Source organism: Pleurodeles waltl, chromosome 6 (genome assembly GCF_031143425.1).
Source record: "Pleurodeles waltl isolate 20211129_DDA chromosome 6, aPleWal1.hap1.20221129, whole genome shotgun sequence".
Classification (NCBI taxonomy): Eukaryota; Metazoa; Chordata; class Amphibia; order Caudata; family Salamandridae; genus Pleurodeles; species Pleurodeles waltl.
This window is the reverse complement of record NC_090445.1, coordinates 126,800,777-126,827,033: the sequence shown is the minus strand read 5'-3', so window position 1 is coordinate 126,827,033 and position 26,257 is coordinate 126,800,777. Positions and strand designations below refer to the sequence as shown.

The window sequence follows — 26,257 nt, the reverse complement described above, 5'->3', positions numbered from 1 at the left end:
TGCTAACTGAGGTGCTGCATCCCTCTATGTCCTGGGCTGATCCTTTGCTGCCCTTCAACGAGGCATTGTTGGAGCCTATTATGGACTTGTGGAGAAAACCAGTTTTGTCTCCGGCTGTGAATAGAGCTGTAGCAAGGAGGCATAGGGGAGCACCCGAGGATCCTGGGTTCCTTTCACGTCATCCAACCCCGGGGAGTTTAGTGGTTCAAGCATCTTGCTCCACAAAGTCTGCTCAAAGTTCATTCCCTGTAGTCCCGTCTGATAGAGAGTCCAAACAAATGGAACGGACTTTGAAAAATATCTTTTCGTCTTGCAGCATGGCGCTCAAGGCTGCAAACGCTACCTGTGTGCTGGGCAAGTATGTCCATGCTCTTATAGACTCAGCCAAGGCTATGGCTGGGGATCTGCCACAGGACGCACAGAGGCCTTTTGGAACACTCTTTTTGGACGCAGAAGCTGCGGCGCAGCAGATTATACAGTCTGTACAACGGACTCAGTTGCCAGGGCAATGGGGACATCTGTTGCTACAAGGAGTCACGCTTGGCTGAGGTCCTCCTGATTCTCCTTGTATGTAAAGACCACCTTACTAGACTTGCCCTTCGATGGTGAAAGGCTGTTTGGGGACAAAGCAGACTTTGCCCTTGAATGTTTTAAGGAGAGCCGGGCTACAGCAAAGTCCTTAGGCTTACAGGCTACCCCTGCTGCCCCTTATGGGCCTTTTCGCTGGTTCAGAGGGTTTGGTCGTGGGGCAGTTTTTCAGAGGCCCCAGTACTCTGCCCAACAACCTGCCAATCCATCCTATCGATCCTTTAGAAGGCGAAGGAGGGCTAGAGCTAGAGGGGCAGCCCAGCAGCACCCTTCATCATCATCCTCTTCCTCTAGTGGACAACAGCAGGGGAAGCAGCCCTTGTTTTCCCCACTGTATCGAACATGCCTCTCCTGTAGGGGGAAGGCTTCGTCTTTTTCTCCACGAGTGGGTGTTGATAACAGACTCCTGGGTGCTGAATATTGTGGAAAAAGGATATGCTCTCCCCTTTCAGGAGTATCCTCCTCCCTCCCCCCGTCCCTCGTTTTGTTCAGAAGACCATCTCCTGTTGTTGCAACAGGAGGTTCTGGCCATGTTATCAAAGGGTGCAGTAGAGTTGGTTCCAGAGCAGGAAAGGGGTCAGGGTTGTCATTCAAGATATTTCCTGATCCCCAAGAAGGACGGTCGCCTGAGACCGATCCTAGACCTGAGGATTTTGAATTGGTCCCTCAAGCAGGAGAAATTCAAAATGCTGACTCTAGCGCAGGTACTTATGGTGTTGAACAAAGAGGATTGGATGGTGTGTGTCGACTTGCAGGATGCGTACTTTCATATCTCTATACTCAAGTCACACAGGAAGTATCTCCGGTTTGTGGTGGGGGCGCAACACTACCAGTTTGCGGTCCTTCCGTTTGGGCTTACTTCAGCACCTCGAGTCTTCACAAAGGTGATGGCAGTGGTTGCAGCACATCTCAGGCGGAAGGGAATAGCGGTATTCCCCTACCTGGACGATTGGTTGGTCAAAGCCAAGTCTCCAGAGCTGGTGCTGCATCACCTGCAGGTGACAGCCTAGTTGTTATTCGATCTGGGGTTTTCGGTAAACGTGCCCAAGTCTCACCTGGAGCCCTCTCAACGCCTCCTGTTTATAGGGGCAGTACTGGACACAACATTGTATCGGGCCTACCCCCCGCCTCAGCGGATTCAGGACATTCAGGCGCTGATTTCAATGTTTCAAAATGGAGTGGTTATTCCAGTCCTCAAGGTCTTATGCCTGCTTGGTCTGTTTGCTTCTTGCATTCTGTTGGTCACTCATGCGCGCTAGCATATGAGTGCTCTTCAGTGGTGCCTCCGCAGGCAGTGGTTTCAGTACAAAGGAGATCTTGAGGATTCGATAAGGATATCCAGGGACACTGCAGCAGATCTCCAATGGTGGGCAGTGGACGGCAACCTTTCCCAAGGAAGGCCGTTCTCACCACCACCTCCAGTGGCCACAGTTGTAACGGATGCCTCCACTCTAGGGTGGGGTGCTCATCTGGGGGATCTGGAGATCAAGGGTCATTGGTCTCCGGTGGAACAGATGTTTCATATAAATCTGTTGGAACTGCAGGCGATACGTCTGGCTCTCAAGGCCTTCCTCCCTTCCCTTCGCGGTCAGTCGGTTCAAGTCCTCACGGACAACACTACCGCGATATGGTATGCAAACAGCAGGGGGGAGTAGGGTTGTACCTTCTCTGTAGAGAAGCTCTGCGGCTCTGGTCCTGGGCTCAGGACCATCAGATTTGCTTGACAGCAAATCATTTGGCTGGGGTTCTGAACGTATGTGTGGACAGTCTCAGTTGGCACTTCTCGTCTGGTCTGGTATATCTTCGGGATGTGTGGATCTCCGCAGGTAGATCTATTTGCCACTCGGGAGAACACGAACTGCCCGTCGTTCTGCAGTCTCCAGTATCCGATGCAAGGAGCGCTGGGGGACGCGTTTCAAATACCCTGGGACGGCCAGTTGCTTTACGCGTTCCCCCCCCCATACCCTTGATTCCTCGGGTCCTGAGGAAGATTCGCCAAGACAGGGCCCAAATCATCTTGGTGGCACCGGATTGGCCGAGAAGGGTGTGGTACACAGACCTTCTGCAACTCTCAAAGTGCCCTCCGCTCCGTCTCCCGCTCAGCGCAGACCTCCTCTTGCAGTCGCAGGGGCAGGTTCTACACCCCCACCTCCAGAGCCTGTACCTTCATGCCTGGAGATTGAACGGGGCAACCTGAGTTCCTTTTCTCTCCCACCGGATGTAGTGGATGTTATCCTATCGTCCAGGCGACACTCCACTAAATCCATTTATGCCGGTAGGTGGACTAAATTTGTGAATTGGTGTGGAGAGAAACAGAAAGATCCCTTGAATGCCCACCTTTCAGATGTTTTGTTATTTGCTCTTGATTTAGCAGAGAAAGGCTGTGCAGTGGCTACAGTTAAAGGTTATTTGGCTGCTCTATCAGCTTTTCTTTGCCTCCCGGACCAGCCCTCTTTACTTAAATCTCCGATTGTAAATAGATTTATTAAGGGCTTGCTTAATAAGTTTCCTCCCACGCCCTTTCATATGCCTTGGTGGCTGTCCATGACTGTCCCAGGTATGCCATCCTACACGACTGTGTTCTTCTGTCTGTGTCACCCATGCAGGTTAGCGCCCATCAGAAGAAGGGGATTTGGTGTGCCATCGGCAAGCAAGTACGGACCCTGGCAGTCCATGCCCGGTGGAGCACACACTGCAGAAAGCTGTGGGAGGACCTGAGACGCTGGGGACGTCCTCCCAACAAGGGAGTGGTGCCTGTCAGACCCTTACCCCTCTAATGGCCCGCTTATTGGCAGTGGCCTACCTTGAGATAGATGGGTGCCTGATAGCAGCACAGCAGTCACATGGTAGGGAGTACTCACTCGTGCCATGTGTTGACATGGTGGCTCTGGGTGGGCACCATTGGGTAGCTGTAGCATGGATGCTTGGTACACTGATCTCCACTATGGGCTGTGTCCCTCTGGGCAGGATTGACATCACAGGTATGTGTAATGCCATGAAGTCAGTGGTAGCGGGGCAGACTCCTCAATGAAGTACTGTGTGCCACCTACTTGCTAGATCTGCCTGCCAGCACATGGCAACTGGATCTTCATAGCTGGGGTGGTAGGGCATTGTTATTGGTCCTGGTCAACCACTGTGCCAGGGGTGTACCCATGACCTCAATCAGCTGGCAGGCACTGCATGTATGGTGGGGTGGGTGCACCAAGTGGTGACAGTGCTTCTTGACATTAGCCAAGGGGGCCATCCACCTAGTCGTGCAGGATCCTCTTGGGTGTCCAGTCCTTTGCATGTGTGTCACAACGGCCATGGGTAGTGGGCAAGTACTGGACATGTGTGGTGGGTACGACACTCCATATGTCGAGTTATGCCTCCGTTACACCATCAGCTGTTGACATGTGCATTGTTGCTCCGTCCCCCATGGTGTCACCAAGTAGTAGGATGTTCAACGTTGGCAAAATGTATCATGGCATGGCATCAAATGCAGATGTACTACCCTGTGTGACTGTTGTGCTGGCATTGACCGATTGTACCCTGTCACCCTGTGTGTGTGTCTCTATCGCTCGCGCTCTCTCTCTCTATCTCTCCCTCCCTCCCTGTCCTCCTCTATCATTGTGTGCATCAGCATCATCTGGCGAAGGAGAAGGGGTACCGGTGAGTGGGGAAGCTGCAGCCCACGGGAACCAGGAGGCTGACATCAGCGAAGCAGAGGGGACCAGTTGGACGGGGAGCAACGGGGGAGACCGGATCAACCACTGCGTCTTCTGATTCCTCCTCCGATGGCGGCTCCCTGGTGGTGGCGGAACCATCTAGGACCGCCCGAGCACCATCCTTGTCTGCCACCTCCCATACCAGCACCGCCCTCCCAGTAGCTCCCCACCCAGTTGCTCCTGCCCGCTCACCCAAGAGGGTGGGCATCTCCTTCACCGCAGGCCCCTCTGCTCCTGGCCCAGTCAGCACTGTTGCCCTCAGTGAGGAGGCTATTGACCTCCTGAAGTCCATCTCTGTTGGGCAGACAACTATTGCGAATGCCATCCAGAGATTGACATCCCAGATGCAACAGACTAATGCGTTCCTGGAAGACATTCACTGTGCCTTGTCTGGCCTACAGAGATCTTTTCAGGATCTGGCCTCCTCGTTGAGGGAAGCCAGTGTCCCTTTTTCTTCTCTCCCCCCTCCAGCTACCTGTTCCCAATCCCACATTCCTCTCCCCTCACCCATCCAAGGCACACCTACCAACCCGCATGCATCGACATCAGACACGGTACGCAAGGACAAAACGTTGGCACCACAGACGTCTCCACCTCCATGCACACACTCAACACACCCATGCAGACATGTCAACATCCACACCCTGTACCGAAACCCCAACCACCTCCCCCTCACAGTCGTCACTACACTCACACCTGCTGTCAGCATCACATCAGTCACTGTTCCTGCCACATGTGCCTTCACTGCCACGTTTTCTGACTCCATTCATGCACCCCATACACCACTGGTACAGACACCACAAATATCAACACACCCACATGCAGCACATCCACTCTACCTGCAGACACCACCCCAACATACACTCACACTTCCCCCTGCATCTCCTCCCAGCCTCCTCCCAGTACAGCTAAATGCACACACTCACCCACCCAACAGTCCCCCAACACACACATTTCATCCACCCACGCACCTGCACCAATGGCACACCCACGTACACACCTCACAACCATACCCACTCCCTCCACTCCCAAACGTCTTTCCAGTGACTTCCCATGTGTACCCAAAAACCATTTCCTGCACGAGTTCTCCCATTGGCTCACACCTGAGTTGTACGGCAGTCGTGGCTGCTTACTGCCATGGCGTGTTACACCGGCGGGATGATCTGACTTCCACCTGTCCCATGCATGTAGACAGGCGGCAACCATTTTACTATTACAATGTGTGATGTGTGTGAAATTTAGTGCGTCCTATTTCTATGCTGCAGAACATGTTACCACCTCTCTCCTGTTACCAGGTATTATGCACGGTGGAAGATGAGGAATGCACCGGTGTACAGGCCTCTAGTCGACCTTGCTACCCTGGAGGAGTGTCACATTATCCAAAACTATCGCCTGAACCATGTGACCATAATGGAACTAGTGGCCCAGTTGGGGCCAGATCTGTTGCTTGCCAGACGCAATCCCAATGCCATCCCTCCCAAGGGGCAGGTGTTGTCAGACCTCCACTACCTTGCCTCTGGCTCCTTCCAGGTCACAGTGGGCCTCGCAAGTGGGATGTCGCAGCACATGTTCAGCAACGTGCTGAGGGATGTACCGTGTGCCCTGATAAAACATATGGCCAGCTACATTCGGTTCCCCCGACGTGCAGATTTGCCCACTGTCAAGGTTGCATTCTACGCTGTGGCACACTTCCCACATATCATTGGGGCCGTTGACTGCACACACATTGCCCTGGTGCCACAAAGGAGGAATGAACAGGTGTACAGAAACTGCAAGAACTTTAATTCGGTCAATGTGCAGGTGGTTTGTCTCGCGGGCCAGTACATCTCCCAGCTGACAGCCAAGTACCCTGGCTTTGTCCATGATTCCTACATCCTGTGGAACAGCAGCGACCCACACATGATGGCACCACTCCAGAGGGAACGGGCCTGGCTCATCGGTATGTACCCCTGCATATGTGTGCCCCTCAGCTCACTGCAGCCTTGTGTTCCTGCCCCATTGCCCTCCTGGCTTTGACATGCCTCTTCCCTCTATGCCCGCAGGTGACTCTGGCTATACCAACCTGCCCTGGCTCCTGACACCCCTGAGGCATCCATCCTCAGCTGCAGAGGACTGTTTACAGTGAGGCCCACAGTTGTACCAGACAAGTCATTGAGAGGTGCTTTGGTCTGCTGAAGGCCATGTTCCGGCGTTTGCATGTCCCTGGGGGTGCCCTGCTCTACAAGCCACAGAAGGTGTGCCAGATCATTGTGGCCAGCTGCATGCTGCACAATCTGGCCCTGAGGCGTCACATCCCATCCCATTGCTGGATGTAGAGGAGGGGGAAGCTGTGCCAGTGTCTGATGAAGGGGACATGGGGAGTGATGAAGAGGAGGATGATGAGGGTGCAGCTGACTCCAGGGTGGAGCTGATTCGACATTACTTCAGCTGAGATGCAGGTATGTGCAAACTGTGTGGTATGTGTCTTCTACGACTGTCTGCCATATCTCTGCTGCCACTTGTTGTGTATGACCACTGATGGTATTGGTTGCAGCTCTGACGCATGGTGGGCTTGGGGGGGTGTCACATGTGTCCATGACTGAAGTAGTCACAGTGTACAGGTCAGGCCTATAGTCAGGCATGTGTTGTACTGGTGCACTGGTACCATCTATGTATATTTTTAATGTTCCCCGATTTGCTAGTTCAAATACTATGCGTTTGCCACATAGGGTTGTTGCATGTGTACAGCATCCATCCTGGGAGTTGACATTGGGTGGCAGTGCAACATTGTTGTTGGTGGCAGTGGGTGTGGGGCCAGGTCTGACGCTGGACGATGTGAGGGTGGGACCATTGGGTTGGTATGTGTTGTGTATGTCTGTTGGTACTGACCATATGGTTTTGGACCTGCCTGGCATATCTGCCATGGATTCCTGTTCCTACAGTGCATTTGTGTGGAGTTGGCATCTGTGACTCCTACAGCGATTGTTGTCCCTGTCTTGCTTTCCTTTCAGGACAATGTAGTGGTGTTCTGTGCTCCCTGCATGGGCTGTTGCCTCCATTGGCACATATCTCCAGCCACTGGCTGCTCCACAATCGACATCCCAGCATTTTGCTCCCCAAGTTGTCACCCTCCCATGAATGTGCTGAGCGTGGGTTGCCACTTGTACATGTATTGGCTGTTTCAAATATACTCATGGGAAATAAACACATAGACCTGGACCGTGCTCAGTAGTAGTTTATTTGTGATGTACAGGTGCAAGGGGTGATGAGTGGGGTCATGGCGGTGGAGTTCATCATAATGTTAGGGCCATCTGTAGGTAGTACAGGTCCAGTCTGCAGGCCACGGGTAGACTGAGAAATGGGAGTGGACAGTCGACAGGGTGTCACACACAAGGGAGAATGTTCAGGAGAGGGTCACTTCCTGGCAGTGGTCTTGGTCTGGACATCATGTCCGGCTGTATGTCTACTTGGACGTCCTTGCTTGAGTGGGGGTTCCTCAGCTACAAGGGTATGGGTGCTGGTGTCCTGCGAGACCTGTGGCGGGGCTTCCATACCACTGGTTGTCGCTGTCGTGGAGGGCTGTAGTGGGATGTGGCCAGTGCTAGGGACCTGCTGGTGGGTGGTGGACTCATGCATGACAGTGGTCGGTCCTTGAGCACCCCTACAGTTGAGGCCATGGTGGTATTGTGGGCCTACCACTGTTGCATGGCCTCCTGATGGTATTGCCACTGCAGCTGCTAGATCTCCTACATGATGGCGAGGATCTGGGCCACTGTGTCCTGGGTGTGCTCGTATACACCCAGGACTTGGTTGAGGCCCTCTTGGGTAGACAGTTGATGTGACTGTGCTGAGCCTTGGGTCACAGTTCCCCTCCCACTACGCCTAGCCCCCTGTGCCCCTGGCACAGTGTGCCCAATCCCAGTATCAGCAGGACCATCATTGTCTGGGGTGGGTGCCCTTGACCCTGGCCGCTGTACTGCGGGGCACACCTCAGAGTGTTGGGTCCCAAAGGTTTGTGGTTCAGGGTCTGGCTGTGGTGTTGTTGCCACATTGGTAGGGTCTTCCGGTGAGTCCAGGGTGGGTGTGCCGTTGGTGGACTGCCCAGTGGCCCCAGATGGCTCAGGCAAGTAGTCCTCATCCAGCCATCCAGTAGGGCCTTCATCCTGGGGGGAGGGGGAGGCTGTCTGAGTCTGGCATCCTCTGCAGGATGTCAGTGGCAGGGTACCTGTGGATGGATACGGTAGATGTTAGTTGTGTGACTGTTGTTGTTGTGTCCCTGTTGTAATGCAAGCAGTGGCTCCACTTGTTACCCAGTGATTGTAATGACAGCTTCTGCACTGTAGACATTGGTTTGGATTGGATTGTGGGAGCTGTGGTTCTTCCACATTGTGCTTGACATCCATGCATTCGGGGGGGGTGAGTATGGATGGTGAGAGTGGGGTGGTGTATCATGCAGAAGAGGTGGTTGGTGCTTGGGGGGGGTATTGCTGACTTATCAGTGTTGAGTCCTACGCTGATGCCAGTCAGGCCCTCGGATACATGATGTCCAGAACCTTCTCCTCCCAGGTTGTCAGCTGGAGGGGAGGAGGTGGGGGCCCACCCCCGTCTTGTTACTGGCTATCCTCTGCCTCGACGCCATGGACCGGACCTTCCCTCTGAGGTCGTTCCACCTCTGTATCAGGTCCTCCATTGTCCGTGGGTATGTGCTGACTGCGTTGACCCTGTCGACGATCCTCTGCCATACCGGTCTTCTTGGTTATTGATGCCTGTTGAACCAGGTCTCCCGTGAGCTGTGGCTCTATACTGATGATCTCGTCCACCATGACCTGCAACTCATTGTCGGTGAAGTGTGGGTGCTTCTGACATGATATCTTATGGGGTGGGTATGTGTAGTGCATGTTGGGTGCAGTACGGGGTGCGTGGTGATGTGGGGGTGTTTGGCTGTGTGTGCTGGTGAGCTTCGGTGTTGATTTGTGCAATGTGTGCTGTATGATGTTTGTTAGCTATGTTTGGGGTATGCTTCTTCTCGTCTTTGGCTGTGGCTGCTTGGATCTGACGCAAGGGATTGTTGGTGTGGAGGTGGGAGTCATATGGTGGCCTGGTCAGGTATCCGTGGTGTGTGTATTGTTATCAGGTATGGGTTATTTGAACTGGCCAATGTGATGTTGGCTAATTTCCACAGTGCCTTTTTGTTCCGCCGCGGTGCATACTGCCAATGTTTTCCGCCGTGCATGTTCCGCTGTGCTGGACGCTGATTCATAATCTCACGGTCGGAATGGAGTCGGCGTGGCGGGGCCGGCGGTTGATCAGTCACTCTTTTGTCGTGGGTTGACCTGGCGGTGTTGGTTTCGTGTCTGTATTTGGGCGGTTTGTGTTTTGTGACTCTTAATACGACGGTCGCTTTACTGCCACCCCTACCGGTATGGTGACGGCTCGTCACAGGGTGGTCTTGCCCGGAGACCCTTAGAATCCTAATGAGGATCATAGATTTCTTCTTTTTGAAAGTTTGTAAATTGGATGAATGTTGAAATACCTAAAATGTGTACACATTTAAGACCTTTTCACGTTTTTCTTCACCTTGGCATAGTTTTGGACCCAAATTAATCTGGGCAAGTACTAGTGACGGTTCCAGGTGAAGTGGAAACATGGATGTGCGATTTCCCAAATTTATTTAGTAATGAATTAGGGTGTTTCAGTTTTAAGAAGTTTAGCCATAGCATTGTATTGAAAGAATCCTTTACCAAATTTTCACAAAGTGCATACTATTCCTTTAGTATGAACTAGAAAGTGTGTGTAATATCAAAGTTATCAAACCAATAAAATCTGAATGGCTTAGTCCTATAATGATAGTTCGAATTAGCAATGGGAATGTACTTGTGCGAATATTTGAGAGATGTTAATGACAGCATATGGGTTCGCTGGCCTCTTTTACCAAATATAAGTGAAAATCTGACCTGTGTAAAGGAAGCCAGGTACTTTTCCAAATTGGTCCTATGCAGTGCATATCATCGGATTTTATTACATCCTGATTCCAGGCACCTAATGTCTTTTTTTTTTTTTCTTTTAACTCCAAATGGGGCTTAACAATTTATGTTTTAGGGAGTTCGTCTTAGGCTCTGGATCAGCTGTTTTTCAGTACTTCTTGCGGATGTTATTAGGTAAGCTATGTAAAGTGAGTTGTTTTTAGGCTGACGTGCTGGTGTGAGGCTCCACCAAAGAAGAGCATGATAGTCTTTTAAGGGAGGTATTGAAAATACTGGGGAAGACATGGTTAACGGTGGAATTGATAAGTGTGGATTTGTTATAATTAAGGTGGATTGTCTGGGGCACACTGTTGAGCAAAGGTATTAAAACTAAAGTCGGACATTGAAAGTCATTGAATATGCCCCCTAGGCCAATGATAAATACCAATTAAGTTCTTTACTTGGTGCAGCAGAGTACTACACTAAGCGTGTGGATCATTCCACAGAATGTATCAAATTGTTAAGGGGGTTAATGAAGAATAGGGAGAGGTTTGTATGGTTGATCGAATGTCGAGAAGAATTTATGGTCCTCCAGAAAAAACATTGTAAATACTGTTGAGTTGATGGCCTTTGTCATATGTGTCTGAACAATTGTAGTCACAGATGCCAATATGCATGGGGTTGATGCGGTGCTCATGCAATCTAGGGCAGGACAAGAAAGTGTTGTGGACTTTTCCTGAAGGACTTGAGGGGGACAGAAAGAGGATATCTGATGATTGAGAAAGAGGCATTGGCCTGCTTGTGGATGTTCAATATTTTAGAATTTTTGGGGAATATCTTTTGACTTGAGAACATACCATAAAGCCTTGATTGATTTGTTCCCCCAAAGGGATGTGCTAAAGCTACTTGACGCTTTGCCAAAAGGCCATAGAAATTGCGGGTATACTCATTCCATACAAAATAAGTACTGGGCACATGTGAATGCTGATTATTGATCTCATCTGTTGATAGAAGCAGTTGATTTTGCAGAGGAAGATGATTGGTTCATGGTAGAGAGTGATCTGGTGTGTTTGCGTATGATAACCGGAAGAACGGGTGCTAGAGAGGGCTAGGGATGGTATGTTATGTTATGAAAAGTAAGAGTGCACCCGACTATTGAATTATCCAGAGAGTTAAATGGAATCCTTAGCTTGAGTAAGTACAAACAAATGTGCTCAAAGGTATCTGATGTTAAGGGGATTGTGAGAAGAGGAGACAATTTGGTAGTTTTGACAATTTATTTTTGACAGATTGGATTGCAAGTTATTGGTATAATTGTGTGAGGGTCATGTCTTCCTTGAAAAGCAATGTACAGGTTGACTTCTGGTGGCCAGGCATGAATTGGGAAATAGAAGTATACATGATAAACTGTAAAGCGTGTGCATGTAGTGACAAGTTACATGTGGCAAAGGAAACTCTCTGTGTCTGTGGCACTGCCTGATCGTGCATGACAGAAAGTGGCTGCGGAACTTTCAATCAATTAATCTGTGGATTTGTAAAGCAAAGCTTATCACCCCGGGGGATATCCAGGCGCCCTGGGATGTTGCTGTGCATCACTGACTACTCATCAAAGGGCCATGTCTTGAACTTTTTCCTGAAGTCGAGGAGGATTGCAATGTGCAGAGGTGGAGGGGCAGTATTTGCGGCGAGGTAGGAGAGTGAGCGACCTCTGCTGCTGCTGCGGATTCTCAGGAAGGCGAGAGTTGTTGAACAAAGCTCCTGCGTTGGCTGGTGGAAGGGTCCCATGTTGTAGAGGGCTTTGTATGCGTAGGGAGAACCTTGAATTTGCACTTTTTGTGTACAGCAGCCAGTGTACATCTCTGAGGTGGGGGTTAATGCGGTCCCCTCTGGGGAGGTCTAGGACGAGTCTTGCTGCTGCGTTCTGTATGGCCTGGAGGCGGTAAAATAGCTGGGCAAGGAGTCCGATTTAGACGGCGTATCCATAGCAGAAGAGGGGCTACACTGCAAGTGCTATAGGAGTTCTAGTGGTGTAGAGCAGGAGAGCTGGTTCAGGACCTGCCTTTGTGATTCGTTTTCATTTTTGACATGGAGGTGAAGTAGGCAGTTGTGCTTGTAGACTATTATTCCAGCTGGCCAGAAGTGAGTTTTATGAATGAGGTGATGATAGCTAATGTTGTGAAATTATGCTAGGAAGTTTTTGTGATAGAGGGCCATCCAGAAGGAATTGTCACCGACAATGGGCACCAGTCCATCTTGGATGAATTTGAGAGTTATGGCAGTCGAATGTAAAGCATTACAAATCTGCTCTGTATCATCCACTAGCAAATGGGTTGGTGGAACAATTGAACAGAGTTCAGGGGTGGCGCATGTACAGTTGACTGGACAGGGTGGATTGAACTGGAGAAAGGAGATTAAGAGTATGCTCTGGAGCTATAGACCACTCTGCGCTCTAATGCAGGAAATATGCTCAAATGAAGAATGCTTTGCAAGTGTCTCCAACTTGGATGAGTAGGTCCGGAGTGCGTAATGTAGATGCTGCATAGTTATGCAGTAAAGTATTTGGAATAAACTTTGTTATGATGGCATTCGGGTGAACAGATTAATGACATTTGAGAGGAAGTTGTCAAAAGTGGATTTTCTGCACATGAAAGTGGGGACGACTGTGAGGAAAGAAACTTCGAAATGGTCCTCTCCAAAACAAGGTGTTGATGTGAGAAGTTATTTTGTTGTGTTGAAAGGTCGAAAAATTTGGATTATGGAGAAGGCGTCTTAATTCTAACTTGTTATACTTGAAGGGTTAAAAAGAAACAAAGACTAGTATGGTGGTTTGGGGCATTTTGTACCTAGGGTCCCGAAGCATTGTGCCAGAATGCCCAAAGGGTTTGAAGATTATAGTTTAACATAGCATGGAGGTGTATGGTAGTGTGCACTCTGCCAACTGAAACTCCTTACCCAAAGGGTTTGAAGATTATAGTTTAACATAGCATGGAGCTGTATGGTAGTGTGCACTCTGCCAACTGAAACTCCTTACCCAAAGGGTTTGAAGATTATAGTTTAACATAGCATGGAGCTGTATGGTAGTGTGCACTCTGCCAACTGAAACTCCTTACCCAAAGTGTTTGAAGATTATAGTCTAACATAGCATGGAGCTGTATGGTAGTGTGCACTCTGCCAACTGAAACTCCGTACTTATTTTTTTGCAACTAGTGTTAAATTATTTGCATTCCTTCCCGATATGTTTGTCTCTTATGCAGTGCAAAAGCCTTTATTCATTATGATTTATTTTGTTTGTCCACCATTGTTAAGAAAGGGGAAAATGTTGTATAGTCACTGAGATGGAATGTAGTGGGTCAGGTTCCATGGACCTAGGGTAGAAGGATTCTGAAAGTATTAGTTGGAGGTTGAGCATTGTGCTGCCCTGCTGGTTGTTACGATTATAAGAAAGGTGTACTTACCTTCTTGCATGACCTGTGTCTGTGTTCCTGAGGGTGCATCACCCGGTATCGCCCCAAGGATCTCTTTTTATCAACTCTGTGCTTTAACATTTACATCTACGCTTTTCTTGAACCCTTACAATCATTTAGATGTACCTTTTTACTCCTATGCAGACGAAAGACAATTGTTTTGTAGATTGAGGAAGAAAGGTGACATGTTTTCCTCTCTCCCTCGCTGTTTGAAGAAGTTCAAACTGTGGATGGACTGTAACTGAGTGACAATCATACATGATACGACCAAGTTGCTCCAGCAAATAGTCATCTCCAGGTGTTCCCTGATGTTCCATCTCTGGACCAAATGATGTTTCCCTGTGTCTGGAACGTGTAGAACATTTAAAGCAATGCCCACTGCCCCCAAAGATAAATTAGGAGTAGATAAGAGTCTGAGCATAACAATTGACACTAAACTGATAATTAATTCTCAGCTATCTTTGGGGGTTAAATCCTTCTTCTTTTGGCTTAAATGTCTAAGGTCAATCTTAAAGACTCTCCTGAAAGTAGCCAGAAGAATGGTCATGACTGCCCACATAGGTTCGAGACTAGACTACTGTAATGCCCTTTAGATTGGCTTTCCTAAGTCTTTGATGAATTAATTTCAATTGATGCAAAATCAAGTGGCACGACCTGACTATTCTCTTTTGCCAGCTCCTTGGTACTCAAACTTCAGTGGATACCAGTTCTTTTTAAAATGTTATGCTTTTTTTAAATGCTATGTTTGGTACATAAAAATATTATTAAAATAGATTTTATTGTTGCATTTACACAGGTCGGTTGATTTGGGGGTAGCATATTCTTCCACTGGATTGTGATGTTTTGTTTTACCAGGAGTAGAGTCTTTTTGAGTTTGGAGTGAGGAAAAAGGCCTAGCAGGATAACTTATATTGAGTTCGCTAATGGGTCATTTGGAATAGATGTCAATATCTCAAGAACCCTGGCCCAATAGGAAGAGAGAAGACCAAAGCATATTCAACAAGTCAGCATCGAGCAATTGACATTGGGGGCTTTTTTAAACTACTCCGGAGTATATGTTATTAATATATTTGGATGTTAGACTCGGTTCAGGATATTAAATTGAATGTATTTAAACCGGGGGTTATGTGACACTTTATGTGGATACCCCAGTATTTTGTGCTATTTGGCACCATGAAACGACCTTTCCAAGTCTAGCTCTCAAGAATCTCAAAGGGATTCCCTGGAATGGTCCCAGTGATGTACCCTTCCCCATCGCCCACATGATATACTTCATGTTTGACAAGTCCTAATGACTAAATTTGAAATAAATCTCAGAGTACCTGTTTAAAACTTTCATAAGTGAGAAATTGCCCAGAGGGGACATCATAATCTGCCATAACCATGGGGAAATCAAGTAATTTGCCAGTGATAAAGAGATCCTCCCAATATAGACAGAACCAGTTCAGCCCAAGCACAAACCTGACCATACTGGATCCATCCCGTCTGGGTGGGGAGACAAGCAGTGAAGTTGCAGGGGCATGGGGTGGCGTTGTACTCTTAATCACTCATGGTTGAGTAAGACATCACAGAGACCTTTCATTTCAAAGCAACATGGGGAAGGGTGTCTGAGGGCGACTTGATGGAAACATTAAGGAGTGAAGTGAGACACCTTTATAGTTGGAAATAGTGAATCTTGTTTCAGGGGATGGGCGCCCTGCCAACTATTGGGATATTCACTGTAATTGGGCGAGTAAATAGTATTGCTCAAAATCAGGAAGGCCTGGACCCCCTGCCCCCACAGATAAATTAGGAGTATATAAGGCTACCCAGTGACATCCTGCAAACCAGATGGTCACCTAGAAGCTTGTCAAGTGCTTAAAAAAAAGTAATGAGTAAGTATTGTGAGATTCGCAAAATAACATAATAAACGAGGACGCACCACTATCTTAATGGATGCAATCCGACCCATAATCGACAAAGGGCTTCATGACCATGGTGCATAATAATGACAATAAAGGGCAGCCTTGATGTGTACCTCTGTCCACGGATCAAGAATCAAAGATGCACTGCCCGGTTTTTACTCAAGGGGTTGAATTTGCATATAGGATATGCACCCATTTACACCACTATGGACCTACGCATAACCGAATCAAGTCTCTATGCATATATGATCAGTGAAGAGAATCAAAGGTCTTTTCAAGGTCAAGCACAATACATGTAGTATTTGGAAAAAATTCTGGGGCATCGCATTTAACATCCCGTAACCTACAGAAATTGAGGGAAGTTTTGCATCAAAGGATAAAGCCGGGTTAGTCATCATGTATCAGTTGGAAGAGTACTGGTAACAGGAAACAAGCTAGTATTTTGGCTAAGTTCTTATAATCCTTGTTCAGGACAGATAATGGGAGGCAAGTAGCCATATCTGTGGAGTTTCAGCCTAGTAGAAATAATAGCTGCACTCAAAGAGGGAGGGAGAAAACCCAACTCGAAGGATGCACCATAAAGTGTAGCCAGCCTAGGAGTCAATAGAAAAAATCAAATAAAATTCAGCCCGAATACCATCATATCCCTGGTCTTGTCACGAGATTCTGCAGGACTGACGTCATTTCCTGCTTTAACATGGGTAGTTTGATGAATGCCTTTATGGTAGAACTCTCTTTTCCTCGAGTGTTGCCTAGTCCTCTACACCCCCATCAGATGTCTTTGTTCCTCCAATACATTGCAGCTAAACATCCTTAGATTCAAATAGAAACTGCATGGTGGGAGATCATTTTCCAGTTGTAGCGCCTACATTATGGATCCAATTTCTGCTGGACTTAAGATTCATTACTTCCCACTTTAGCTTCCATAAGAAACTTAACTTTTCTCTGTGCTCAGATTTCATATTGTTTAGCGCCAGGAGATCTTAGGGTGTCAGTGCGCTTTATAAATGGCCGCTAACACAAAATAACATTCAAACCTGCAATACGGCTCTATCTAAAATGCTTAAGCATGTCAACGAATCACCAGGATACTTCCTGCAGATAGTGAACATTCAAGTCCCTCAGTAGAGATTTTTCTTGACATCTCCAGAGTGCCCTCGAAAGCGGATAAGATAGTTTTTTTGGTGGTTGAGCATGTGTCTCCGTCCAAAACTGAGAGCCTAAACGCTTCAGAGCTGTATTCTTAGTGTCACGGGACCATGCCTCTCTCTGCTAGTCAGCCAGAGAATTATTCCATTAGGTTGGCTGGTTTATAAATTTGAGATGGTTTACAAGGCCCTTGTATGTTTTTCTAATTAGCCACCACAGCTGTTTCATCATGATACTTCATAGCCACCAGGCATTTCCCCTTGTATTTTGGTACCTGGCTATCGGCCAGCGCTCAGCAAGCCACACATCATTAAGAAGCCAGCGTTCGAGCAGGCCATTGATATCCCCAATGCATATTTCTGTAGGTGGGTAAACTTGAGTGCTTTCATTTGGGTAATGGTAACATCTGTTATTTACAGGATTTAGAAATGGCAGAAGTGTGAAATTAAGCGCTATCTGGAACTCAAGTCATCGTTGCCATCGCAACGGTGTTCTACATAAAAGCAGAAGATGGCCCTATTAACACGATTATTTTTTAAATCCTGTGACTCTGCTCATTTCGTATCATGTATGTTGAAAAATCTTGCATGCCATAATGGTGATTCGGACTGGTCTCTCCTAAGGGCCTCTCAGACTCAGTCAACCCCACATCTCTGCCTATACGCTCATGTGTGGAGAGTGACAATTGGTGCGCAGCAAAGAAACAGATTTTCCAAAAACCTACAACTCGCAGTGGGGGTGGGGGGAGACTGAGGAGGCCCTTAGGGGGTGGACTGGCCTAGTTATGTTTAAATTCTTACGCACTTTTGCACAGTCTGCATGCTGTCACTGTCTTAAAGTACTTAGGAGCCAAGAAGTGGCACTTTGGAACTGCAAAAAACTGCATAATGAATACACCCATACCTTCTTGGTTCATTTAAGGTTCGGAAAAGAGAATGATACAGTATACCCAAAGCCAGCGCGCAATGAAATCGTCATGCCCTGAATATATCTGTCATGGGAAACGGAGTCCCATTTAGGAAACAAATATTGGCACCACAAAGCGTCTCAAACTAATTTAGCATGAATTTCCGAAAAATACATTTTAATTAGCATGACAGATCATGATGAAACTGTACAGCAGATGTTAATAATAATTGTACATAAGCTGGTAAGGAATATTAAAGATACGAAGCATTTTCTAAAATCGAAGGCAGTATTTATGGGCTATGTAAGTAGAAATGAGATCCGTATTAGGTCGTGCTGTGGAACCTGGGGACCAGAAACCTAATCCCAGCATCTGTACTGCATTAACTGTGTGACGCTGGACAGATTATTATAACTCGCTTTATTACGTTTCCCAAGCAAATACGTTGTTCAGTTTTTCCAGGTGCACCAGGGTGGAAGAGCCCTGACTACATTGTGTTACCGTGTGCTGCCCAATCGGTCAATGATTTTAGCTGAATGGGGGACTTCTAAGCAGGCCACACTGCCCTCTTTGCGCAGAACTGAATGCTGAGGATGAGCCTGAGCTGATTATTGCTGGAAAAGCTAGCCTTAATCGATTTCCAGAATTTTAGATATACTGATTCTTCTTCCTCTTCCAGAGGCAAGTCGTTCCAGATGGTTAATGCCCGTGGTCAACGGACACACCCATTAATTTGATATTTACTGTGGATTGGTATGGGTCGATTGGTGATGCACAAGTCACAGAAGGGACTGAATATGTCCACATCGCTTGACTCTTGTTAGTTGAGACCTTAAATGGTTGCTTGACTTTCTTCGAATTTAATTTTGTAAAGCTTTTTGGTGTTTCTGATTTTCACAGATATTGAGACTTTCCTGGTGGAATTTTTGCAAAATGAGGAGCTGAGTGAGCGGGGCTGGCAGCGTAGAGATGCTCTTTTACTTGGATTTCGGCAGTTGAAGACAAGGTTTGTGCAATTTTATTGTCTGGATAATGTTGAATCTGTTTTATTGAGCACCAAAGAAGAAACGATAATGGGATATTACACAAAAAAAAGAAAAAAAAAAGACTGCTTTAATTTGAGAAATAATATAATGTCTCAGGCAGCTATCACTCAAAGCTCCAATATCACGAATTAAAAGGCACACAAGATGAACAGTAAAATCCACTGCTCCCCACAGCTCAACAATGCAACGTGAGAAAAGAAGAGGGGCTAAGGGAGGCATAGAAAGAAGTGGGGGCAACATTTAAAGCAAAGACACGACCACAAGGAAAAGACAGCTCCTCCTTCCAGCACCTTAATAGCGGATGAGGGCAAACGGCATGCTTATGAAACATTTTTCAAGAGATGCAGCCGCCACACTTAGGGTCGAATCACCCGGACCGCCTACCGTCCACAATGGCACAAGAGACAACACTTGATTGAAAATCTAAACTATATCTCACTCAGTGACTATGGGTGGTCATTATGACCCTGGCGGAAGGCGGAGAAGCAGCGGTAAGACCGCCAACAGGCTGGCGGTCTTTTTTTTTTTTGTATTATGACCATGGCGGTTACCGCCATGGTCATCCGCCGGTTCTCCGTTTCGCCCGCCAGGGCGGAGACGACGCTGGGCTGGAGACCAGGGTCTCCAGCCCGGCGGCCGTCACTATACCGCCGGTGGTATTTGGACCCGGCTGACCGCCATGGATTTTATGCGGTTTGAAACCGCCATGAAATCCATGGCAGTAAGCACTATCAGTGCCAGGGAATAGCTTCCCCCAGGGAATAGCTTCCCTGGCACTGATAGGGGTCTCCCCCACCCCGACTCCCTCCCCTACACCTCCCACCACCCCTGCCACCCCCCAAATGTGGCAGGACCCCCCTCCCTACCCTGACCCCCAACATCACAGCACTCATGCACACGACGCGCACGCAGGCACCACCAACACACATACACGCACACACACCGACATACATGCCAACATCCACACACACAGTCAGACACGCACACCCACATTCAAACATACACGCACACATCCATACAGACATACCTACAGACATACACGCACTCATTCCCAAACACACAACACCCCCGCAAGCATACACGCACTCACACACCCCCTCTGCATACCCACACCCCCATGCACGCACACAACACACAACACCCCCCCCCCCCAACCCCTTCCCCTCACGGACGATCGACTTACCTGGTCCGACGATCCTCCGGGAGGGGGCGGGAGCCATGGGGGCTGCTCCGCCGACACCACACCGCCAACAGAACACCGCCACGCCGAATCACAGGACGTGATTCGCTGGACGGTGTTCTGTTGGCGTGGAGGTGGAGCAACCTCCACTTCCCCACCGCCCGCTAGTATGGCTGTTGGCGGCTCTCCGTCCATAAAAGGACGGAGAGCTGCCAACGGTCATAATAGGCCGAGCGGCAAACCGCCACCACTGGCGGTCTTCCGCACGGCGGTCCCTCGGGGGTCTTGGAAAAAGACCGCCGAGGTCAAAATGACCCCCAAAGTGTGTAGACATGTACCACAAAGAGGGTGTTTCGTTTATACTTAGGAATTATTTCTTAAATGACTGTGAGTCCTGCCTCGTCCTCTGTGTCATCCAGCTCCGGTCCAAACAAATCAGGAACTTTGCCCCTGAAGGTCAAGTCCCACTTTTTAGCTCCATGAACGACTTGCTTTCTTTATAATGGGCTCTATTATGACCGTGCCAATACCTGGAACTCTCCATGCCAGGCCCCTCTTGGGCATGGAAGTTGCCTATGGTCTCCGGTGATGATGCCATATTGTCTAGCAGAGAGTTTTCCTACAAGTAGCACTGGAGCTAATGGTAGCTCTCCAGCTACCACTGAATAACTCCCCTTTGTATAGCCCAACCAGATAAATGAAAAACTTTGATTTGGTTTAATTAGGAGTGTTTCCAAAATTAAAACATGCATTGGCAAAACCAATAGGTCTCTTGTGTGAGAGGTGTTGGCTTTGGTAATGTTTTGTAGCCATGCTGTAACCTCCACGAATGCTTTTCAGTATGGCTAAAACTAATTTTAAAAAGTGCTATGATGCAACCAGGGTGAATGCTTTTTTTAAAGTGCATTAGCACTGGATGCATCATAGTCCTTTTGTAATTATTATTTTTAGCCATGCTGCAGAGAAGCCAAACTGCGGTACAGCATGACTACAAACCATTGCCACAGTTGGCAGTGCACATGTGGTACAGCATGACCAAAAGGCAATGGCAGAGCCAATACTCTCAAAAGCAAGACATATTGGCTTTGCCAATGCTTGTTAGCTCTGTGCACAACACCTCTGTGGTTCGGAGCAAATCATTTAATCTCTCAGAGTGTAAAAAACGAAAAAAAAGACATTTGGTAAAAAAAAAAAAAACTCTTTCACATAAAGAAAGCAATTGTGCCCATGTCCATGTTTTAGTGAAAATTCATTCGGAAGCAGATACTATCTGCTGTCACAATGAACATCCAATTCAAAGGAGAAAAGGGCTTCTCTGAATTGTGTGTGGCATAGTAAAACATAGCTACAAATGGCAAGAAGTTCAACAAGGGTCATAGAGAAGAAGAAAAAATAAAAGTAGCCCGTAATCACAGTACGATCAGCGGAAGGACAGCAATCAAGTTGAAGCAATCAGTATTTGGTCCATGCTCCAGCTCCAGTCGAAAGAAGTGAAGCCAGCATGCACTGCCCAGTTCAAAGGCAGCAAATAATGACTATGAAGCCAATGAATGTTAAGCAATGAGCTGGCTGCAAGCCCATTGTTATATACAACATCTCTTGCAAGCGACAGCGCATGCAACACATGTGGTGTCACACGTGAGACTTAAAAAGGATGTATTTAAAAGTAACGTGTGTATTTTTAGAAATGATAAGCTGATTTTTTTGCTGAAAAAATATATATTTAAGACTCTTTAAATGGTAATTCATGCTCCATTGTGGGTTCTTCTTACAGATGTTCTTTTGTATGTGTCCGGTGACATTGTGTGTATCACTGCTGCGACATATAGAGGCAGTCAAATTTGAAAGTGCTAAAGCTTTTTGACATTATTACTAGTGACCTTACTTGATGCAATGAGGTGGTCATTGCTTCAAATTGGAACTAACAAAATCTTGTCTCAAGTGGTCACTATTGTAACACTGATAATTTGTGGTATTAGCTAGGTATGATTTTTATTGTACATAAGAAGCTCTTATAGAAAAGGTTGGAAGATACCTTGTAACTGCACATTGATATTCAGGAACGGGAGAAGCAAGGCCTTTGTCTTCATCCTCTGATACAGACAGAAACCCCACCACGTGAATGCTTGACCCCTGGCCTGAATTTCCAACGCCTGAACTGATTTATGAAGCACATCAAAGCAGTTATCTCTGAAGACTTTGTGTTGGGCCATCCACTTGAGATGCATTTGGACAGGGTTTCAATTTTCACCACATTCTTATCCATCCTTTGGTCTTCATTAGCCTTTCCGTGGATTTTTACGGACAGGTCAACCGTGAATGAAAGTGAAATGGATGTGCTTCCTGCCTTGTAAGTGATGGTCACTGGGATAACGAAACATATCTTTTGAGCTTTTTGATACATGAAGAGATTCCCTTGCATCTCAGTGGAATGGTGTGCTGCCCCTTTAATACGCATTGTAGGAGTGTCCCTCTCTGCTGGCTGGTGAGTAAGAGTACCAATGGGCCCTCCCTTCACACAAAGTGGCTTTTGTGATGCATGTTTTCTGCCCGAGTTCACCGGGATGGAGTAGACCTCCTGGGTAACCCTTCAAACTGCATGTGCTCGGGAAATTTTGCTGTGCCCAAAACACACATGAAATAGTGTTTCTTCTGTATAACGCATCTGCTTCCTTCGACTAGCAAGGAAGTCCTTGTTCTATGGATTGTTTTACCCTGTGAGACTGTGCCACATCATGTGGATTCTGTCTTCCCGCAATATATATATATATAAATATATACTGTAATAGTACAGTTGAAGGATATTTATGGTTCAGGGAACACAAAACTGTAAAGACACCTGGTAGGGCCGTGGCTTGGGAGGATGTGTGCCACATGAATAGGTATGTGGCCTTGTCATCCCCAGGTAATGAGGAGGAGGGATGGTTGCATAAGATTGATTAGGATTCTGGGTCATTGCCCAGTCTAGGAATATTGTCATGGAATATGAATGGTCTAGTGAGTATGTTAAAATCGGAGAGAATGGAACAGGTGGTTAAGATGCATGAGATCGTATGTATGCAGGAAACCTGGCTGTGTGACAAAACGCAATTGTTTGATGGTTTTGTTCAGTTAAATAGGACTGCTGAGAGAAGCCTCCAGGGGCGACCTTCTGGGGGACTAATAATTTTGGTCTCCACTAGATTTGCAAAGAAGGTTGTGCCAATAGATTTGAATTGTAAATGGGTGATGGCATGTAGAGTGAGTCTGCAGGATAGGGTCACAGGATATGACTCCATGGTAATAGTTAACGTAAATTTACAAGATATTCATGGGGTAGAGTATAGATCCGGAGAACAAGTTACTTACCTTCGGTAACGCTTTTTCTGGTGGATATAATAGCTACCTGTGGATTCCTCACCTTATGAATTCGACCTTACGCCAACATCCGATGGAAAGGTCTCTTCCTAGCTCTCCACGTCGACGAGGACGTCACAATAGCACGGCTCCACGCGACTCTATCTGACGTCACCGTGTAAACAAGAGGTCCTCGGTGTGCTGACGTCAGTTTCACCCATTTTTTTTAGGTGCCTTTGAGGCGAACAGGTGTAAATCGTCTTCCACAACAACTCCAATCAACACATATATACATAACACCCTCAAGATGCAACATAATCAAAAACCATCATATATATATATATAGGGAAAAATATAAATATATACATATATCTATACAACCACATATCCTAGTGCAATCAGACAGGCAACGGGGAGGCGGGCGGGAGGAATCCACAGGTAGCTATTGTATCCACCAGAAAAAGCGTTACCGAAGGTAAGTAACTTGTTCTTCTGATGGATACAAACTACCTGTGGATTCCTCACCTTATGAATAGAGTCCCAAAGCAGTACCGCACTCGGAGGTGGGTGCCCGTCTGATTACACCTAGAAATCCTGTAAAACAGATTGTGCAAAATGGCCGTCCATCTAAGCAGTAATGCTTAGCTACAGTGTGGACGGACGCCCAAGTTGCCGCCTTACAAATGTCCACCACCGGGACTCCCCTTGCCAGGGCCGAAGTGGCCGACTTGGCCCTGGTGGAGTGGGCCCTGATACCCTCAGGAGGAACTTTCTTTGCCAGTGAGTAGCAAACTTTTATACAAAGAATGACCCACCTGGGAATTGTTCTTTTATGGACTGCTCTGCCCTTTCGCTGACCAACATACCCCACGAACAGCTGATCCTCTAGGCGAAAGTCTATCATCCTCTCAATATAAAAACTGAGAGCCCTTCTAGGGTCCAATCGGTGGAGTCTCTTTTCCTCTTTAGAGGGGTGGGGAGGAGGGTAGAAAGAAGGAAGGGTAATAGCCTGTTCCATATGAAAAGGAGTGACAACTTTTGGCAAGAAAGCCGCCCTGGTTTTCAGTACCACTTTATCAGGAAAAAACAAGGTAAAGGGGGGTTTTACGGAAAGGGCTTGAAGCTCCCCAATCCTCCTAGCAGAAGTTATAGCAACAAGGAATACAGTCTTAAGAACCAAATACCTTAAAGGACATGAATGCATGGGCTCAAACGGTGAACCCATCAGAAATGTTAACACAAGATTTAAATCCCATTGAGGCATGTGAAAAGGCGTGGGGGGAAACTTAAGTAAGCCCGTAATAAACCTATTTACAATCGGAGATTTGAATAAAGAGGGCCGATCCGGGAGACAAAGAAAAGCCAATAGAGCAGCCAAATAACCTTTCACTGTAGCTACTGAACAGCCTTTCTTTGCCAAAGTAAGGGCAAATAACAAAACATCGAAAAGGTGGGCCTTCAAGGGATCTTTCCGCTTCTCTCCACACCAACTAACAAATTTAGCCCACCTATTGGCATAAATGGATTTAGTGGAGTGTCGCCTGGACGATAGAATAACATCCACTACATCTGGTGGGAGAGAAAAAGAACTCCGGTTGCCCTGTTCAATCTCTAGGAATGTAGGTGTAAGCTCTGGAGGTGGGGGTGTAGAACCTGCCCCTGCGACTGCAAGAGGAGGTCTTCCCTGAGCGGGAGATGGAGCCGAGGGCACTTTGAGAGTTGTAGAAGGTCTGTATGGCAATCCGGTGCCACCAAGATGACTTGGGCTCTGTCTTGGTGAATCTTCCTCAGGACCTGAGGAATCAAGGGTATGGAGGGAAACGCGTAAAGCAACTGGCTGCCCCAGGGTATTTGAAACGCGTCCCCCAACACTCCTTGCAACGGATACTGGAGACTGCAGACGACGGACAGTGCGCATTCTCCCGAGTGGCAAATAGATCTACTTGCGGAGACCCCCACATCTTGAAGATTTACCGGACTAGATCTGGATGGAGGCGCCACTTGTGATCAGCCAAGAAGCGCCGACTGAGACTGTCCACACGTACGTTCAGAACCCCGGCCATATGATTTGCTATCAAGCAAATCTGATGGTCTTGAACCCAGGACCAGAGCTGCAGAGCCTCTCTGCAGAGAAGGTACGACCCTACTCCTCCCTGCTTGTTTACATACCACATTGCGGTAGTGCTGTCTGTGAGGACTTGATCCGACTGACTGAGAAGGGAAGGGAGGAAGGCCTTGAGAGCCAGACGTATCGCCCGCAGTGCCAACAGATTGATATGAAACATCTGTTCCATTTCAAAACATTGGAATCCGCGCCTGAATGTCCCGAATCCGCTGAGGTGGAGGGTAGGCCTGATACAATGTTGTATCCAGTACTGCCCCTATGAACAGGAGGCGTTGAGAGGGCTCCAGGTGAGACTTTGGGCACGTTTACTGAAAACCCCAGGTCGAACAACAACTGGGTTGTCACCTGCAGGTGATGCAGCACCAACTTCCGAGACTTGGCTTTGATCAACCAATCGTCCAGGTAAGGGAATACCGCTATTCCTTTCGCCTGAGATGTCATGCAACCACCGACATCACCTTTTGTGAAGACTCGAGGTGCTGAAGTAAGTCCAAACGGAAAGACCGCAGACTGGTAGTGTTGAGACCCCACTACAAACCGGAGATACTTCCTGTGCAACTTGAGTATAGGGATGTGAAAGTACGCATCCTGCAAGTCGACAGACACCATCCAATCCCCCTTGTTCAACGACAGAAGTACCTTTGCCAGAGTCAGCATTTTGAATTTCTCCTGCTTGAGGAACCAATTCAAAATCCTCCGGTCTAGGATCGGCCTCAGATGACAGTCCTTCTTTGGGATTAGGAAATATCTTGAATAACAACCCTGACCCCTTTCCTGCTCCGGAACCAACTCTATGGGAACCCTTTGATAACATGGTCAGAACCTCCTGTTGCAACAACAGAAGATGGTCCTCCGAACAAAACAAGGGACTAGGGGGGAAGGGAGGAGGGAGCTCCTGAAATGGGAGAG

General features: G+C 47.6%; 1 protein-coding gene across 2 annotated transcripts in view; it reads left to right on the top strand.

The window, feature by feature from the left end:
* Positions 1–26,257, top strand: part of SKAP1 (src kinase associated phosphoprotein 1) — a 1,036,580-nt gene that overhangs the window by 34,772 nt on the left and 975,551 nt on the right. For both annotated transcript variants that reach the window (XM_069237544.1, XM_069237543.1), the window contains exon 2: positions 18,562–18,667. In XM_069237544.1, coding sequence (XP_069093645.1) covers positions 18,562–18,667 — 106 coding nt within the window. The remainder of the gene's footprint in view (positions 1–18,561; positions 18,668–26,257) is intronic.